Source organism: Alosa pseudoharengus, unplaced genomic scaffold, assembly GCF_046254945.1.
Source record: "Alosa pseudoharengus isolate Yale_2024_CS ecotype anadromous, Long Island Sound unplaced genomic scaffold, YU_APseudo_1.1 YU_APseudo_1.1_scf_1, whole genome shotgun sequence".
In the NCBI taxonomy this organism is placed as follows: domain Eukaryota; kingdom Metazoa; phylum Chordata; class Actinopteri; order Clupeiformes; family Clupeidae; genus Alosa; species Alosa pseudoharengus.
Window position 1 is genome coordinate 29,668,792 of NW_027468564.1, and position 19,780 is coordinate 29,688,571.

General features: G+C 39.9%; 1 protein-coding gene and 1 long non-coding RNA gene across 2 annotated transcripts; both read left to right on the top strand.

The window, feature by feature from the left end:
* The first annotated feature begins 285 nt into the window (after nucleotides 1–285).
* Nucleotides 286–1,822, top strand: LOC143118235 (CMRF35-like molecule 6). Its single transcript, XM_076279331.1, has 3 exons — nucleotides 286–411; nucleotides 1,086–1,391; nucleotides 1,716–1,822. The coding sequence occupies exons 1-3, from the start codon at nucleotides 369–371 to the stop codon at nucleotides 1,820–1,822; spliced, it is 456 nt and encodes a 151-aa protein (XP_076135446.1). The 5' UTR covers nucleotides 286–368.
* A 657-nt stretch (nucleotides 1,823–2,479) lies between these two features.
* On the top strand, nucleotides 2,480–4,557 carry LOC143131470 (uncharacterized). Its single transcript, XR_012988110.1, has 3 exons — nucleotides 2,480–2,606; nucleotides 2,986–3,096; nucleotides 3,674–4,557. It is a non-coding gene; the product is annotated as an uncharacterized LOC143131470 (long non-coding RNA).
* The last annotated feature ends 15,223 nt before the right edge of the window (nucleotides 4,558–19,780 follow it).

Sequence of the window (19,780 nt, forward strand, 5' to 3'; positions counted from 1 at the left end):
TGTCATAAGAACTGAGACAGAGACCACAATAGATAGGTCATCGATTGTGTTACTGCTTAACTCAGCAAGTTGAAAATAATGCCAAACAGGTATGGACATTTTTGTTATATACTTATGCCAATCCAATACAAACAATTTGTTGTTAATATAACATCTTTGTGCTATCTAGGCACTTTCCTTCACATCTCACACCTTTGTCATTCTGATCGAAATTGACCTACAAAGAGGAAATTGCACAATCACAATTGGAGGCGTGTATAGCATGCGCTGAGCTCTCCCAGTGCCTGAAAAAGTAGTCTAGTCTCCTAACAGCCCTGAGCTGGGTAAACGAGTGTCTGATTAAGTCCACGGGTCCTGCTGGAACCAAAATGGATGGGATGATTGCCATTCTCTTCCTCTGCTTATTCTCAGGTATAGACACTTTAATCTGTATTAGTTTATTGTGTTTTGGCCATTACGGTCAGCATTAAAGGTAGTCTTTACCATCAGTAGTACTGTAAGTGTTGTCTTTTAGCCATTACAGTCAGTATTACGTGTTTTCTTTTGCTCAGAAGGTGTGTATCTAGTGTTGCTTGACAGTGTAGTGGTTAAGAAACTAGGCTTCCACCGTTGTGCCCACAAGCAAGGCGCTTAACCCCAAGTTAGATACAGTAGATTGATACATACTTTATTGATCCCCATTGAGAATTCAAGGTATCAGTAGCATACAGACATCACACACACATTCACTAACATCAGAAAAAAGTAGATAGATAGATAGATAGATAGATAGATACTTTATTGATCCCCAAGGGGAAATTCAAGTAATTAAAAATATATAATATAAAAAACTAATAAATAAGGACATTAGAAGATAAAGAATATACTAAAATACAAATTATACTAAGTATTCAACTATAATAAGTTGCTCCAGGGACAATGTAGTCCCTTGTAATATAACACACAAATATAACTCACTTTGGATGGAAAGTGTCTGTTGAATGAATAATTGTAAATTAACCTCTTTGTTTTGTGAAATGTTTTAATGTTTAGTGTTCCTATAATGGTCTTAACTGTTTTGGTGCTACCTTGTGTTTGACCTTTAGCGCCCTCTTCAGGTGAAAGCCTGATTTTGACTCATGCTGTTGGTGGCAGTGTTGACATCACCTGCGAAATAAAAGATCCTGCTAGCAGTGACAAGTTTCTCTGTAAGGGAGACAGCACGTCGACCTGCACTAAGTTGTACCTGAATGACAACAACAAGAAATACTCTCTTACTTATGGAGAGCGGGAGAAATACTTCAAGGTCACCATCGAGAACTTGGACAGAAGTGATGCTGGAACTTATTGGTGTGGATTAAAATTTTCCCGCTACACGAGCATCTATCATAAAGTAGAAATTGACATTTCAGGTAAAAAAAATAAATAAATAAAGTTAAAGATATGTAGAATTTCAATAATATATATTTAACCCCAGGCAGTCTAGGGCAATGTTTGTAGTTCTGACATGCAGTTATATCTAAAAAATATAACAATTTTGAATTCTGCACAATGTTAGGTACAATTCGGAAGTATTACTATGTGTATCATATGGGTATGTTCTGTAAAATCCCTCTTAAATCCAGTAATAGTAATGCACTGTGTCACACCAGCCAATGCAGGTGTGGAGTGGAAGTTAACTTGTAGTTATGTAGTTTGCATGACCTTGCATGACCTTACCCCAGTTCCATCAACAGTGCCAACCAGCAGCAGCCATCAAGCATCACCAACTGCAGGACCATTAACAACAGCGGGGAGAACAAAAAACGGGAGAATTGTTTTCGGGGGGGGGGTCAGTGTTTAATACGTTTCATACAAGTGTTTCAACACTGCATTTCGGTCGTTGCTTTTACCTTTTACCTTATCATTAGGCTACCTTACGCATGCCAGTTATGTATCCACCAGCTGCCTGCCTGCAGCCTACTTCCAAAACTTCAAAGCTGCTTGCTGTCAGATTTGGTTCCGAGGGAACAAGTTCAGTGTAGGTTATCAACAACACTCAATAACAGTTTATGTGATGTGTTAATCAATTAAATTCCCAACAATTTCACAACAGCTAGTTCTGGAGTAGGCCATTCAACTAGCCCGCTTGCTTACGACGAGACTCAGGCTGCGCAGTTGGCACCCGCTTCCTTATTTGGGTTTTGGGTTGCCAGGTTTTAGCCTATGACAAAACGGTTGAAATTGAAACTAAGTGATCGTGTATGTGTAGGGTGTATTTCATATACAATCTGGCAACCTGAATGGATCAATGATTTTAAAATGAAGTTTGATGGCCATGCAAATTACGGGAGTTTTCCGGGAGAAATAACAAAACAGGAGGGTGCTGGGAGATGACCTTGAAATACGGGAGAAACCCGGGAAAAACGGGAGTGTTGACAGGTATGACTTAAGTGGTAGTTATGTAGTTTACATGATTTTGCATGACCTTAGCCCAGTTCCATCAACAGTGCCAACCAGCAGCAGCCATCAAGCATCACCAACTGCAGGACCATTAACAACAACAGCGTTAGCAGCTGTATTAACGCCAACAGCATATTCCAGTCCACTACCAACCCAGCAGGCAGAACTCCATGTCAAAAGTACAGGTAACTCTTAAAAAAAAAAAATACAAAATAAAACCTGAAACCTGATCCACTGAAATCAACAGTTTACTTACCTTCACAGACGGGCTATACACCTGATCCACTATGATCAATGGAAATGAGTACACTGGAGGTGATAGCCATGCGTACATTCAAAAAATTAGATCAGTGTTCTAAAATGATTTGTACACTCCGCAAATGGAATGCTTTAGTATATAAGTATAAGTATAGTATATAAACTCTTTTGATCCGGTAAGGGAAATTTGGTCTTTTTATCCCAATCTGAATTAGTGAAACACACAGTTAAGTGAAGCACACACTAATCCCGACGCAGGATGTTTCCATGCTGTGCTGCACTGATTCCTACATCTCTGCTGAGCAGGTAGCCTTGTGGTGGTGCTGATCATCGTTGGTGTGGTGGCTGCTGTTTCCTTTGTGCTTATCCTGCTCATGCTCCACACACAGAGATGGATGAAGGATGCAAAACCCAAAGGTAGTTTCTCTCTCTCTTTCGCTTTTATTTTTAATTCCTGAATTAATTACAGTGACAAAATTATATTTATTTAACAACAATAACTTGCATTTGTAATGTGCTTTATCAAGGCACTCAAAACACTTCATAGTGAAGGAGGGACCTCACTAATCACCACCAATGTGTAACACCCACCTAGGTGTTGCACGGCAACTATTATGTGCCAGAATGCTCACATAACTGCAGCTTGAGATGGAGAGTGAGGGAATTAATGGAATTATTCAACTAGAGAGCTAATGGTTATTTGATATGAGTCCCAGTAGCACACATATTTACATTTAATGTGACCTAATACAATTAAGGAATTAATTAAAAAATCTGGTTTGAAATAATGTGAAATATTTTGCAAACATATCTCCCTCCTCACAATTGGACAGTGGTAACAGTACTGAACTGCCATCAGCAGGGAACTCACAAACACTACATTTTGACCATTCACTTAAGAATCAAATTTCAACACTCAAAACAATTACTTTAAAAAAAAATCTTATGATTTATAAATGTTCATACTAAAGTAGCTGTGTTGACTTTTTTTCAGACTATGTTAATGCTGCTGTTGTGGCCAATGCCGAAGCCAATCCAAAGGATCAGGAGAATATTTACGAAAGTCTCCAGGTAGAGACTTTTCAGCATATTAATAAAACTATTCAGACTAATGCTGCCATGGTCACCAATGCCTCAGCTACTCCGGAAGGTCAGGCCAACATCTACCAAAGTCTACAGATGGACACACGACAGCGTGATGTTTACCAAACTCTTCATGTTTATGTAGAATGTATACAATAGACTCTAACCAAAGTCCTTTTAGGCAAGTCCCTACACTCAGCGGCCATATTGTAACGCTTTTTGGGCACTTATCTGGCATCTATTTCGGCAGAAATGCATGTGCGTGTTTTGCCGCGGAAGGGGCAGGATATGTGTAGACAACTGCCATATTGGCATTACAAACTCATCCAATGCATTTCCATGGAGGATTTATTTTAAATGCTGTGTCTCCTCATTAGAAAGTCTCTGCTCTAACACACATACTCTCACACACACAGACACTCACACACACACACACACACACACACACACACACACAGGTTACATATGTGTAACACATGTGTAACAGTGATGTCTGTAATGACAAAAAACATGACATAACTCGATGGCAGCTGTTATTGCAGTTTCATGCTGTGATTGTTTTGGTATATCTTTGTTGTGAATGTGCACATTGTTTTTTTCTTTCAGTAAAAAGCAAATTGTAACATTGCCATTCTTGTTTCTTTTAGTAAAAAGCACATTGTAACATTGTCATTCTTGATTCTTTAAGCAAATTGTAACATTTCCATTCTTGTTTATTTTATTCTTTTAGCAAATTACGACATTGCCATTCTTGATTCTTTTAGTAAAAGGCAAACAGTAACATTGCCATTCTTGATTCTTGATTCTGCGATTTGTCTTGAGGTCAGTGAGTATTGTTGGTATGAAAAAAGTTACCAACAACTAGGCAGCTACAGTTTTACTCTCTGGGGGCATATTCATAAGCCCCATATTCATAAGCCCCATATTCATGAGCCCAGAGTGAAGCGCCGGAAATCTACAGTAGTCTCTACTTTCAAGAGAGCAGAGAATGAAGAGAGGAGATGTACTGTCTCCCCCCCACAAAACAAACAAACAAACAAACGAACAAACAAACAAATAAATAATGTATGATGCGCGCCTGACTTTAACTTTGTATGATGCACTAATCCTACTGTTGCATATGCAGTAAAACATTAAGTCAAAAAACACTATGTCAAAACACCATGTCAAATGTACCTGTAGCCCTGAATCTCCCCTATCTGAGCAACATCCTGGCCGGGGTTCCTCTGTCACTTTATAAACAAAATATTGGTGTCATGAGCAGTGACATAGCATGACTCAAATCTCAAAAAAGACCAGTAGTATTTACTAGGTCTGTATTTAACATTATAACTAGCTAACACTAAAAAATAAATTAACCCCCATGTCCTTATTCAAGTTCACCTGCTGCTTTGAGTGACCCTGCCACACCACCGCAGAAGTGGTGGGCTGGGATAGCCTAGAGTGAGAAAACTGTTGGAAACATGTTTTGCATTCATGTTCTATCTCCAGCACGTCAAGCCCATAGAAATACATTTGTTTTCACTGACATCCTTGTATTTTGTCCTTTTTCATTCATTTCAGTAAACATTTATAGCTGTACTAGCTAACTATAGTTAAAAGCATACGTCTGTGGTCTATGTGAGCATGCAGGCTGTAGCCAGTTGCTTAGACCAGTGGTTCTCAACCTTTTTTCAGTGATGTACCCCCTGTGAAATATTTGTTCAGCCAAGTACCCCCTAACCAGTGCTATGGCTTAGACCATCAAAAAAAAGGTCAGTGTCCAAACAGATGTTATGACAATGTTTGTCAAGTAGGAGTCACTCTTTTTCACTGTCTTCATTTCAGTGGCTTTCAGAAAGATGTGGTTTTGATTACATAACAAAATACCACAAATAAACAATTATTTAAAATTTAACCTAGTCCTAGTCAATAGTCCTATTGCAGTATTAAGGCTATAACCCTGTTGCAGTATTACACAATAATCCCATTGCAGGATTTAGATTCTACACTAGTGACAGGAGATGAGTGTTGACCTTGGTTTAACTCCCAGAACATATCTCTGGACTAGAGGGTGACAATTTTTCGGGACTCCCGCGGGTCACGGGATTCCCGCGGGTTTCCCGCAGTACGGGAGTAAATTTCACTGTTGGTAACGTGATTGGGACGGGACAGGAAATAATAAACGGGAGCTGGCGGGAAGCCAGAGATGAACTTAAAAAAATGACGCTGCAATGCAGTGAGTGCGCCCAAAGACGTGAGGCATTTCGTTTTAGAAAAGAGAACCAATTACAAACCACAATACGTTTGTTGTTGATGTTGGCGATTCTCGTTGAGTTTAATGTGTCATGCAATGTTGGGGCATGGCACCTCGACGATCGCATTCCTCAATATATTTATCGCATAACCCTGGCGGAACACAAAAAATAGTTTTGTTTACCCATAGCATTGCTATGCTTCGCTGGTTTAACGTGATGATAAACGGTGCAAACTTAACTGATGGGTTAGCCTAGGCTACTGCAGATCTACAATTCTGACTATAAAATGATTTAAGCATAGCCTACAGGAAAGTCCTGTAAAATATGTAATTTTAATGTAGCCCAAAATGATCGGCTATTAAAGAAAAGTTAGACAAGGCTTTCTGCCCTACCAAAATGTATGGTCACCGCACGCTACTGGGTAACAGTCGATAACTTTAGACATCAACATATGGAGCGGGACGGGATTCGGGAGTCTTTCTCTCGGGATTTTGCGGGACAGAATTTTTTTGAGGGGGCTGTCACGTGATCGGGATATGACGGGAGTATTTGTGCGGGCTCGGGATGGGACAGGAGTGAAAATTGATTCCCGTGTCACCCTCTACTCTGGACTCATCAATGTCATCAGACATTTTGACCAATCAAAGCAGTGAATTCTGTATAGGGGCAGGATGTCTCTTTCCATAGCCCATTACTAATAAAGATTCAGCTCCCTCTCTCATGAGAGGGTTTTGTTGTCTATAGTTGAAGTAAGACTTTCATAGGATATTCACCAAAAAGCTCCATGTTGAGCAGTGGTCCATGTTCCAGTCAGATGAAACTGGATATAACCTATATATCTGTGAACAGATGCCAACAATAATTCTCATTTTGACCGCTGTCTATTTGCTGCCTGAGATTATACAGCGGGGAAAATAAGTATTGAACACGTCAACATTTTTTTTAGTAAGTATACTTCCAGTGAGGCTATTCGCATGAAAATTTCACCAGACATTAGTATTAACTTAGGTAATCCACACATATATAAAAATCCAAACATTAATGTCTAAAAGTAGAGTTATGAGTAAAAAAGTGGAATGGCACAGGGAAAAAGTATTGAACACACTAAGAAAAAGCAGTACACAAAGGCAAGGAATGGCAAGGAACAAACTGGAATCTATAAGTATTTAGAGAAATTATCCCTGCTATCTGTGCAAATTGATATAAACTGGGTTAGTACATACTGGTGGGCTATAAAAAGGTTTTTTGTTACCAAGGTGTCACACAAGAAACATTTCATGATGGGCAAAAGCAAAGAGCCCTCCCAAGACCTTTGCAACCTTATTGTTGCAAAACATATCAATGGAACTGGTTACAGATGCACTTCAAAACTTCTGAATCATCCAGCAAGCAGTTTTGGAGCCATTATCTGCAAGTGGAAGGAACATCAATGCATCATCAACTGGCCATGCACAGGATCTCCTTGCAAGATTTCTGACCAGGAAGTCAGAAGGATAGTCAGAAGTGTAGCCGAAGATCCAAGGACCACTCAGAGAAAGCTCCAGAAAGACTTGGAGGCAGCAGGTACAATTTTTACAGAGAAAATCATAGGTAATGCACTCCACCACCATGGCCTCTACGCACGCTCATCCCGCATGACTCTTTTGCTGAAGAAAAACATGTCAAACCTCGTTGAAAGTTTGCTACACAACATTTGGACAATCCTATGCAATACTGAGAGAATGTATTCTGGTTAAAAATGTAACTTTTCGGATGTCATACTACACACCATATTTGGAGGAGAAATGGCACTGTGCATCACCCTAAAAATACCCTAACAAACAGTGAGGTTTGGAGGTGGTGGCATCATGGTGTGGGCTGTTTTTCATCTCATGGTACTAGCAGACTTCATACAGTTGAAGGAATGATGAATGGAGTCATTTTTTTCTGGGAGAATCTTTACATCCACAGGATGATGAGGATGAGACATGGCTAGACCTTCCAGCAGGACAATGATCCTAACCATTCAGCAAAGGAAACTCTCAATTGGTTTCAGAGAAAGGAAATCAAGGCCCTGACTTCAATTCAATTGAACAGTTTTGGAAGTTAACTAAAGATCAGGATTTACAAGAGGGACCCCTGAAATCTTCAATATTAAAGGACTATCTGTTTAAAAGAATGGGCCAAACTCACACCAGAATACTCTGACTGATTAGTTTCATCATACAGGAAATACCTTGAAGCTGTCATTACGAATAAAGGCTTTTCCACAAAGTATTTAAGACATTTCAGCAGGCGTGTTCAATACTTTTTTCCTGTGTCATTCCACTTTATTGCACATAACTCTACCTATGGACTTTAATGTTTGGATTTTTTTATATGGGTGGATTATCTGAGTTAATACTAATGTCTGGTAAAAATTTCATGCAAATAGCCTCATTGGAAGTATACTTACTGAAAAAAATGTTGACGTGTTCAATACTTATTTTCCCCGCTGTATCTTCTTCCCGCTTTAGTCCTCTCATCACCCATGATTCACACATCTGTCTTTACTTTTCACCTACAAAAAGGACCCATATTTGCCCACATAAAGACATCCAGGTACCATCTTTACCCATTCAAGGACAAGGGTTGCAATATTTGCCCATATACAGACATCCAGGTACCATCTTTGAACCAGATCTCCTTATATGGGCAAAGATGGCTGCTTTGGGTCCTTTTTGTAGGCGAACTTCAGATAGTGACACGTTAACACTTATAGAGTCGTGCAGCTCTCTCTTTCTACTTCCTCTCTTGTTCTAGCACCCTCTGTGTTATCTCTTCACTGTGTTTTGAGGAGAAGTGGTGTGTGAGTCCTGATGAAGATCCTGTGAGATCAAAAGGTCGCCTTTTTTAAAGATAAATAAAGTATATATTTAGAACCCACACAGTGTGCAGACCCTCTCCCCCTGTATCTCTTCACTGCTGACGTCTAAGGGAAAAGCTTCTGTTTTTGCAAATATAATTGTGGTATTGGATGTGTATGGATATCTGGAAGGGCAGAGCACAGAGGGATCCATGTCACACTGCAAAAATTCCTACAATTAGAATTTAAGTGAGATAAATAACCTGAAATCAAGTGAATATATGGTATGCTTATTTTTGACTGCTCACACTGTATGACAAAGATTTCTGACATGCTAGATATCCATAGATAAAGTTATACTATGAGAAGCAGCTGCCATTGGAATGTCCAATCAGCAGGATTGTTTGTTAAAGATTATTCTAGTGCCCCATTGAGAGCTTGCTTAAACTGCACAACAACTCAAACAGTAATTTGACCCAAGCCAAACATTTGTTGGATCCAATTGATTTGAGGCTAAAATGTTGTCATAATCGTTGTGTCCACTTAGCTTTATGGTCTTCAATGTTTTGTCTTGCATTGTGATTGGCCCATCGGGTGTGATTCTAGTCCAGACCTGAACAAGACGTTTGCGGTTGGAGACAGTGTGGATATCACCTGTGAGTTCCCTAATGATCCAGGCTACAGGGCTTACACGTTTCTGTGCAACAGTGGATGCACAGATAATACTGATAGGTACTCTGTTTTGGAGGGAGAAGGCCTCAAGGTCACTGTCAAGAACATTGTCAAAGGCGAAGCTGGAGTCCACAGGCAGGGCCGCGTTTGGGCATTGGGCAAAGGGGCTGCTGTCCCGGGCCCCGGCCACTAGGGGGCCCCGGCGCGGGACATTTAAAAAAGAAAACAAGTGTCTTATCGTCACCTGTCTTTGCCCGTATCAATGCATGCTATCACAGACAACAATGGCTTCGCATGAGACAATTACGAAATATGAAAGCGGAGCTCGAAAAAAGAGAGAGCTTCAGCCAGACGTTCTCAGTAAGGCACGCCAAAGCCATATCCGTACGCACTATGCGTATCAACCAGGCTACTCAACAACGAGAGAGAATTTCCCCTGTGTGCGTGTATTCACACCAAATTGGCCTAGGCTACCATAACTTCTCAACTCTGCACAGTAGCCTATTCCATTAACTGCATGCCAGTAGGCTATTTACAATTTTCTGTAAAGTAAAGTTTGTAACGTTATCAAAATCAACTTTATGCAGAACTATGCATGCGCGCACCTTTTGTTTGAGCAGGAGAGATACACAGGCATGCTACAGAAGTTGTAGGCTAGCTTGTTGTTTTCTATTACTATCTATGCTGGTTATCAGCACACAATGGTAAGCTAATTCATTAACTCGAGACTCATGGATATAACACGTTTTTTTAAACAACGAAAACAGAAAGGATGGAGACAGCAAAGCGAGTTATTTCAAATGGGCAAGCCGCAAGCACAAGGTAGACAAGATTATTGCTTGTCAAAACGTTAGGCTAGCATTACCACTGTTTAAAGCCATACGTGAACGTAGCCTTCGCTAGAACAAAACTAGGTAACTTTAGCCTTTATAGGGCTATACAAAGTTGTCCAAATAAATACAGTGGGTCCCTGTTAAGTTTGGACGGGTTCCTTCAGGAATCACGATCCCCATTTTCTCGGCAGAAATGGCACAAACTGCAGTTGACACAAACAACCACAAGGTGTCACTTTGGTGCCACTATTATTTTTGATGCGACTTGACTTACTGCTTCCATGATACAGTTTCCAAGTCAGTAGAACAATCAGAGAAAGCTGAGCCATTACCAAACATATATGATAATACAATAGCGTGAGTTTATATATCTTATACCCTATTTGTCACGGTTACTTATAGATTTGATAGTGTAACGATAAGCGCATAAGAGCATAAGAGACTTTCAGCGGGGGCACGGAAACTTAAATTGATCACGGTAGTTTAAGCTTACACTTGACAAAACATTCTAATATGAAAATGTAGATGCAATTGTTGTAAGATGGTGCAGCTCCTTTAAGAAAGCACCGTTGAGACTGGAGCGAGTCATATTCAAAATGCAAAAAATAACACCGCAGATAAAACCAATTATCCTCATTCATTGCAACCGCAGCATGCCTGCTTGCCGACGTTTAAACAAAAAAGATATCAAAGCACCTTTTGCATTTGAATGTAACACGAAAAAATGTTTAAACAGCTGGACAAATGATTTAGCTAATTGATTATAGCCTGTACACCAGCAATTGTTGAACATTTGGAAAAAGATCGCTCAGCTGTTGCCACAGTCACAGGCAATGTCAGAAACAACATGAGAGCAGTACACACTTCCCCGAATGTGGATGTTACACTGTCATAATCTACCACCAGCATTTTGGCAAGTTGAAAAATAGATGACTTCTGTGAAATCTCTGCTTTAAAGCAAGACCTAAATGAGTGGAGTTGTGTTAGGAATGTCGGTGCAATGTCCCTGCTATAATGGTCTGACAAACGTCTTGCCTTTTCAAGCAGTTCATCATCACCTGCGAGTTGAAGGATCATAGGGCGTAAAGACTCAAACACATAACAAGTTTCCCGCATGTAAATCATTCAAAATGTGTGAAAGTCATTAGGCTGGAAGCGTGTCTACTGTCAGTGACTAATGCGAGAAGCGGGTTCTGTGTTGTAGGCTATGCATTTTTCCGACACTTGGCTGCAAGCTCCCCTCCCCCACCCCCTTCTTTCACAAGCAGTGCAGCTTTCTGAAGCGGTGCCTTTTGAAGCTAATGTAACAAATACCACCAATATTGTTGTGTGGCAATAAAAGTATCCAGGGTTTGCGCAAGTAGCCTAAATATATAAATAAATTAAGGACATACAATCCTTAACGTGAAAAAAGCTTAACGTAGCTTAATGTCCCAAAACAACAAGTCGTTTTATGCGCTCATTATAAAGAAAGTTTAACGTGTCCCAAAACAGCTGTCAATTAATCACCAAACGTCAAGAGGGTTGAGTCTGAATGACACCGAGTTTTAGACACTGAGTTTTTGAAGTTAAGAAATATTTTCGTAATAAAAATGGTCATTTAACCAATAAAGGCTGAAAACATGTAGCCTACAGTAAAACTGCAATAAAAGTCTATCCAGGGTTTGCGCAAGTATCCTAGCCTAAATAGGCCTATATAAATAAATTAAGGACATACAATCCTTAAAGCTTAACGTAGCCTAGATTAATGTCCCAAAACAAGTCGTTTTATGCGCTCATTATACATGGATTTCTATGAAACGTCACAAAAACATGCGTGCGCAACCAAGAGGCAGAAAGCACCATAGAACAGCATAGAGCAATGCAAAAGAGCAAAAGAATAAAATTAGTTTTTGTGCTGACAACTGCACCAATTCGAAATCACGATGGTTAGAGAATGTTAAATATGTTCAATATCCCTAACGGAATGCATGTCTTCGCCAAAAATGACAAAATACGATGTTATGTTAATAATGCAAATGAACGGCACACTTTGAAATATAGTCGGAAATGAGATGTTATTATCATTGAGACAACAGGGGTATACAATAAAATCCGATTGTAGCTTACAGCAGCCGACTATTTAGGTTAAGTTTATAACGTTGTGGACGGCCACCAAGCGTCTTCTGCCCCACGGCTGCGGCACAGTCTTGAGTGACCGGATTCGTTTTCCTTTGTCATATGAATGCTGTCATTTTGTTAACATTACTGTTAAGGAGATGCTGTAGGCAAAGGCTATATTTCAACCTCGTTAGTGTCAGAACTATTCACAAGGTTTCTGGGCAGCATTTTTATGTTCTGTTAGCAAGCGAACTTCTCATGACTACCGACAAAGTAGCCTACTGCCAGCTGACGAAGCTCTCATTTTAAAACATTACTGAGAGACAGACACTGTACAATCAAGAAATCTTGACACTGAATCCAAAACTATGTTTAACATTATGTACAAGGCTTAGGCTACAGTGGACTACCATGTTGCAGGGGCTGCTAAAAACACAGAGAAACGCACTGAAAACTCGGCCAATCACAGCCCTTGCTGTCGAATGCGCCGTCTAGTTCGACCGTGAAACGCTACAGCGGACTATGCTGCCCCCAAGCGGCTGCAGTTGTACTTACATTTCACCATTCACCATGATCGTGAATGAAGTGTCAATTTTTAACGGGGACCCACTGTAGGTCGTTGTTAGGCGTTGTTGTTATAAAGATATTGCATGTGGATGTTATTAGCCTACTACAGTATGTAGGCTACTTTTTAACTGACCAATGCAGGAACCTAACCGGGACAAATATTATCAAAGCGTTGAAAGTTGTGGGTGTGTGCGTACCATCGCATTCATTCCTGCAGGTGCCCTGTCCACTTTTTTCAAAACGAGGATCAAAATAGGGATAAGTCCACGTCTAGGCATACTACCCCTGTCCCTGACAACGTTACCGTTATCGGCTGCTACACCCCCCTTGTTTGTATTTGATGTGGTTGGGCTGTGTGTGTGCGCTAGACTGCGTGTTTCAATGTATTTGACGTCGTGGCTGGCTAGGGCTGCGTGTTACAGTGTACAGACAGCGTGTTACAATGCATCATGATGTGGCTGTGTGCGCGCCAAAATCTAGGCTACAATGTTTAATGAGTTCAGAGTTCGGGAGTTGCACATTTTAGTCTGACCTGGGTACCACTGGCAGTTTTCAAGCCTAGTTGAAGTAATTGATGGTAATATTTCATGGTTGATTTTTTTGTGTGCATTGCCCCATGTTTGTAGGCTACTTGTTTTTTGTATGTTGGTACAATTGTATGTTGGTTATACGGTTCCACAATATAAATGCAAATTTCATTTTTACATTATGTCTGTCATAATTTAATTGCCTCTCTCTCTCTCTCTCTCTCTTATGTATATTGATAATAATAATAGTAATATATATTGAAAAAACAATGGGGGGGGGGGGGGGGCTCGGGGAGGCCTCTGCCCCGGGCCCCAGATGACCTTAACCTGGCCCTGTCCACAGGTGTCACTCAACGATCCCAGCCTTTGTCAGCCTTTACCTCAAAATGCAGCTTGATGTTGATATGGTAAGTCTAAGAACAATTTAATAATTTGAAGAATTAAAGGGAGGACTATTGAAAGGAAAGAGATTATAGTTATTTTTGCATTTATTCATTTGGCTGATGTTTTATCCAAAGTGTGTTACTTGCAAGGGCCAGTCTCCCCAGAGCAACTTTAGTATCTCAATCAGTGGCAAAATGTTGGCAGCAGAATTGAACCCTCAACTTCTTAGCCACTTACCACAAGCACATCTATCTATGCATTTATCTATCTACCTATCTATCTCAGTGGTTCACAAACCTTGTCTGTCATTCCCCACAGAGGTGGGGCATTTTCAACCACACCTGACCCCATCAACCCAACAAAGTGGTAAAATTACAATATTTTTTTTCGCATTTTCATTCCATGTTACACCTCTTCTCTCAGTCCACTGGATCAAATGTCATTTTAATTAATATGTTTACGTATTCTTATTTCTTTTTGAATCTATGATTTTACTTGTCAAAAAAGAAAGGCATTATTACAGTAAAGAAAGGCACGAAAAATCCCTTCCTGTGCATTGCGCCGCACCTGTCATGTCTCTATTCTATTGAAAATCATGGCCGATGCTCTTGTTCAATGCCAACTTGACTATGAATGTACATCTTGGTACATTGGCATTACTTAAGGCCTCAAAGACAAGCTACAGATCTGTCAAATGAAATGATTAGAGTGATCCTTAAACTCCTAGAAATCCAAGAACTCATCTTCTTCCTGACCAGTCTTAATGTAGGTGGCTCAGAGTGGAGGAGAGATTTTCCCGACTTTAACTGTGTTTAGTTTATAAGATAAGAAATAACCTGGCACCCAAGTATTTATGTAAATACTTTTCTAAAATTAGTGATGTGCTTAGATATTCCACCAGGGGGAGTTCCACAGATTACAGGCTGCACCATTTGAGCTGTATGGGAAAGTACTCTTTCCTGTACTCAGCAGCTGTCTTGTGGAATGGCTTACCTTCAAACCTTAAACTGTTGAGCTCCTCCTACTTTCATTTTAAATCTTCAATAATCATTATCAAACCCATAAACAAAATCAAAAGATCCTTGAAGTACTAGGAATATTGTACTGTTATGTGTTTGCTTGTCTGAGGGAGTCACTTGACATGTTAGAGGGAGTTACTTGACATGTTACAGCTTTCCACTTCAATGTCATAAAAATGTTTGACCAGCAGAGGGCATTCTGTGTCACCAAACAGCATTCCAGAGGCTTTTTGGAAAGATATTCAATATCAAACATTACCTTTAGAAGCAGTGGGTTGGAACAATAACAAAATCATATTTAGTCTCACTGTAGTGCTTATTACAATATAAAGTAATATCAGCGTAAATACCGTTTTCCAGCTACTGATGGCCACTGTAATATAACAGCTGCAGTATATCAGATAGGGTTGTGCTGAAGCAGTGGTACAGTGGGCCTGGGTTTGGTTCCTGAACCTGCTCTTACAGGTCTGTGTTGGATAAAAACAAATTTGCAAAATAACAGTTAACTTAATGTAATGGTTAAGAAAGACTCCAAGTGGAGCCAGAAAGATTTAATCTGGTGTCTAATGGTTAAGAAAGACTCCAAGCGGAAGCCAGAAAGATTTAATCTGGTGTCTAATGGTTAAGAAAGACTCCAAGCGGGAGCCAGAAAGTCATCATGGGTTATGATTCCTGGCCGGCACCGTCCTGCCCCTGAGAACTGAAGGCCCTGAACCCTGAGCCACTCAGATGGACTGTCCTTGCATTTGGTCTCTGTAATCAGCCTTTACATTTACAGCCTGTTGATACCGCATCACTATTAATTTGCTCTTTATGTACAGCCTGTTGATACTGTCTCACTATTCATTTGCTCTTTATGTACAGCCTGTTGATACTATCTCACTATTCATTTGCTCTTTATGTACAGCCTGTTGATACGGTCTATTCATTTGCTCTTTATGTACAGCCTGTTGATACCATCTCACTATTCATTTGATCTTTATGTACAGCCTGTTGATACTGTCTCACTATTCATTTGCTCTTTATGTACAGTCTGTTGATACTGTCTCACTATTAATTTGCTCTTTAACCCCCCTGACCACATTTCTCTTTGTTTCTCTAAAATTGTGATGTTGTCACACATACAGAGGATGTGGCTGGGCCACAAATATTGTGTGTGTGTGTGTGTGTGTGTGTGTTTGTGTGTGTGTGTGTGTGTATATATGTGTGTGTTTATGTGTATTTATATGATTCATGAGCAAACATCTCTTCTTTAATGTGCAAATTATGCCCATATGTTACTATGTTACTTAAATTTGTTAAAAAGGTGCCGGGAGTTTCCTAATTTGTAATAAAATAAAATATGACTTCATGTCGGATAAAAAAAAATGTAGATCCTGGCAATAGGTTGTTGATATTTAATCTCAATGTCACTACTGTTGCATCTGGGTTCGTCAGCTCGGCCCACTGTACGCTCTCTGTTTTGCCCACTCTGTCTAGCGCTCGCTCTTTATCCCTTGATCAGTGGCGTGAGAGAAAAGGGAACCTGTGGGGTGGTGAGGTTTATTTTTTTTAACAAAAACACGTCAGAGACCAAGCCTCTGAAACTGTTCTAAATAGATCATAACTGTTGACCTGGCATAGACACTTTAAGTTAAAAGGAAAATATAATGTATGTTAATAGCACAATTCTATTTCAGAATTTATTTCAGGCAATTTGAATACTACTCCCTACTTTACACATCCCTGCCAAAGCCCCCTATGTGTGTGCAGATAGTTGGACTGAACTGGGACGGTCATCTGGGGTCATCAGCTTTCAGCTCTGCAGCTTATGTGTTTTTTTTCCCCTTATAGAATGTTGCTATGACAACATGCAGAGCAAAGAGAGAACCACATCATAGATCAGGCCTCTGAAACTAGTTTATGGATATAAACAACAACAACAATGTAAATATACAGTAACTGTTGATGTGTAAAAAAAAGAACATATAAAGGGTGTCAGCATTTTACTGTTGTATAATCCTGTAATATTAATCCTCATCACCCTCAGCCCACTTCACATGTCCTAGTGTCTGGAGTGGTGTGTCACACATACGCAGAGGAAATGACAAAACCACAAAGCCAGAGACTGACCAATCCTGTGCATATAATAGTAACACATAGCCGCAGTCTACTGTGATTGGCAGTCTTTGACTGTGTGTGACAGTCTCTGAGTTCTCTCTGCCCGGCGGACCAGTGATTCTTGCACAGTGGATGACATAAGAAAACCTGTTAGGATGAAGATGGTTTCTTTTCTCCTCATCTGCCTACTCTTAGGTATTGTTGCTACGGTTACTCACATACCTCTTATTAGTTAATAGTTTCACTATTATAATCAACATGTCCTGTTAATGTGCTCACATGCTAACATGTCAGCTTCATAGGCCTACATTTAGCCATTTGGTGTTGTATGTACTTTGAACTGTGCATGCAATTAACAGGCAAGGCAGAGCTTATAAAGTACATTTCACACATATTTTAAGCTTGACAGTGTTGTGTGGAAATAGACTTGTGTTATGTATTTGTAGAATGTGTGATTTTAGTGCAATTGTTTGCACTAACTTAAGCACTTGAATACATTCTGGGAAGAAAAGACTCCTGTATGCAATGAATGAGTGAGCAGATGCAGAGGAGGCTCTAGTATTATATTCAGTGTTGTGAAATGTAGATAAACACATTATTGGTTGGGTTGAATGAGTGGACAGATGCAGAGGAGACTGTAGTATTTATATCTTGACAGAAATAAGTTGCAATGTCCTACCCTTAATTTAATGATAATTGAGTAACTTTGGAATGTTTCATATGACTTGTGTCATTAATAGGGGAGATGAGAGCTTATGATGAAATAGAAATCCATGCATACCGTGGAGGAGCCCTCATCATCACATACAGAAATTCACTAAATTGCGAGAGGATATCACCCCATTGGAAGTCACATCGTGATGGATGTATTATGGATCCAGTACAGAGAGTTGAATACCAGTTTGGAGAACTGGACATAGAATTGCACACAGGTCAGTGGTGGTCAATCTGTGTTCTTAGTTATTCTTTATATTTTTCAGTGATGGTATTCTTATTTGAGTCCACTGTAGAGTGCAATACATCCTAATGGATGCTCATATAAAGCATCTTTATAAAGCAGAAAGATGCTCACCATGTTTTACCGCTGCTTCATTGAATTGGTCATTTCTTTTAGCCAGGTGTCTTGGTTCAGCAACCTACCCCTAAAAAATAAGAACTCCCCGAACCAAATTGTGAGGTAGGGCTTGAAGGCTGATTGGAGAGCCACAGCTGAACCTAGAATCCCTACACAGTAGGCAGCTACAGAGGTTGGGTCTATCTTAGAGGATGGATCCCACCCACTATATGGTGAATTTCAGCCTCTCCCATCAGGCCGCAGGTACATGATGCCTGTCTGTAAAACTAAGAGATACAGAGGCAGTTTTGTTCCCTCATCTATCAGAATGTTAAATAGCACATAGGCTATTGTTAGACTACACACTAACTTATTTAACTTATTGACTGCACAGCCTTCTTAATGTATGTATTTATTTATTCTGACTTAGCTTCTTGTATCTGCTATGATGACTTTTATTCTGCATTTTATCCCCTGAATTATGACACTAATAATATTTTTGTGTACTTTTTATCCATATGGAGCACTGTTGCCACTGTTATGTCACTGTTTTCTGTCACTGTCGTTAATGTCATCTATGTGTGTGTAAGCAGCCTACTCTTTTTACCTGCAACTAAATCTACCCTTGGGTACAAATAAAGTTACCTTACCTTACCTTGTAATTCAAAACACATCTTGTAACAACATACAACACAGCTGGCTACCTATGTTATGCAGATTATGTAAATAGTACGGAACAAATTGAGCTTAAACAAATCTGATAACAGTGTGAATACATGCTATTGTGTATTATCATCACCATGCATGTTAGAATCTGTTGCATATATTTCAACACACCTTAGTAAGCATTTTCAATTGACCCTCTAGTGGTCTTTCATGTTTTATGTTGTGTTTGACTCTTAGTGCCCTCTACTGGTCAAGACCATGAACTGCAACGTACTGTTGGGGGTAGTGTAGAAATCACCTGTGACTTCTCCAGTTACCGTGCTAACAGTGAGAAATTTCTCTGCATGGGAGCAGACCGTTCAACATGCAGCCGCCTGAGTGATGATAGGTACTCTGTCACTAATGGGCAAAATGGAAAGACTTTCAAGGCCACCATCAATAACCTTGCTGAAGCTGATGCTGGAGTCTATTGGTGTGGATGGAAAGTCACTTTGTCATCTCTATCCTACACCAACCTATACAACAGAATGCAGCTTATTATTATAGGTATGAAGGTTTATTTGAAAGACTTTAAATAACCACATTTAAACAAGTTATTTAAAGGAACCGTATGTAAGATTGTGGCTAAAACTGGTACTGCAATCACTTTCAAAATACTGTAGAGCAGTGTATCCCCTCCCCCTCCCCCCTGACTGGCAGAGCTGGCAACCCGGATGCCGAAACACTACTGACTTTGTGATTAGTAGATAGGTGGAGGTGGCCCATCAGGCCAAAACACAACATGACAACATCAACATCAGTTGAGGGCTGCAACTTCACTTTTTAAATGACAATATCCTGGCCGGACTACTGTTGTCAGTGATATAAGTATTTGATATTAACATGATTTCTTAATGTCTAGTGACATATCAGGGCCATTTTATGATTAATTGAAATACATTTCTTACATACGGTTCCTTTAAGCCTCAGCTTCGCAGATATTTTATTGTGTTTCTGGGAGGAGGGAAAACCCCACAGGGAAATGTATTTTTATCT

Coding starts and splice junctions, on each gene's coding strand:
- LOC143118235 (XM_076279331.1), top strand. CDS start 369: ATGGATGGGATGATTGCCATTCTCTTCCTCTGCTTATTCTCAG. Junction 412..1,085: donor CTTCCTCTGCTTATTCTCAG/GTATAGACACTT, acceptor TTTGACCTTTAG/CGCCCTCTTCAGGTGAAAGC. Junction 1,392..1,715: donor AGTAGAAATTGACATTTCAG/GTAAAAAAAATA, acceptor TTCCATCAACAG/TGCCAACCAGCAGCAGCCAT.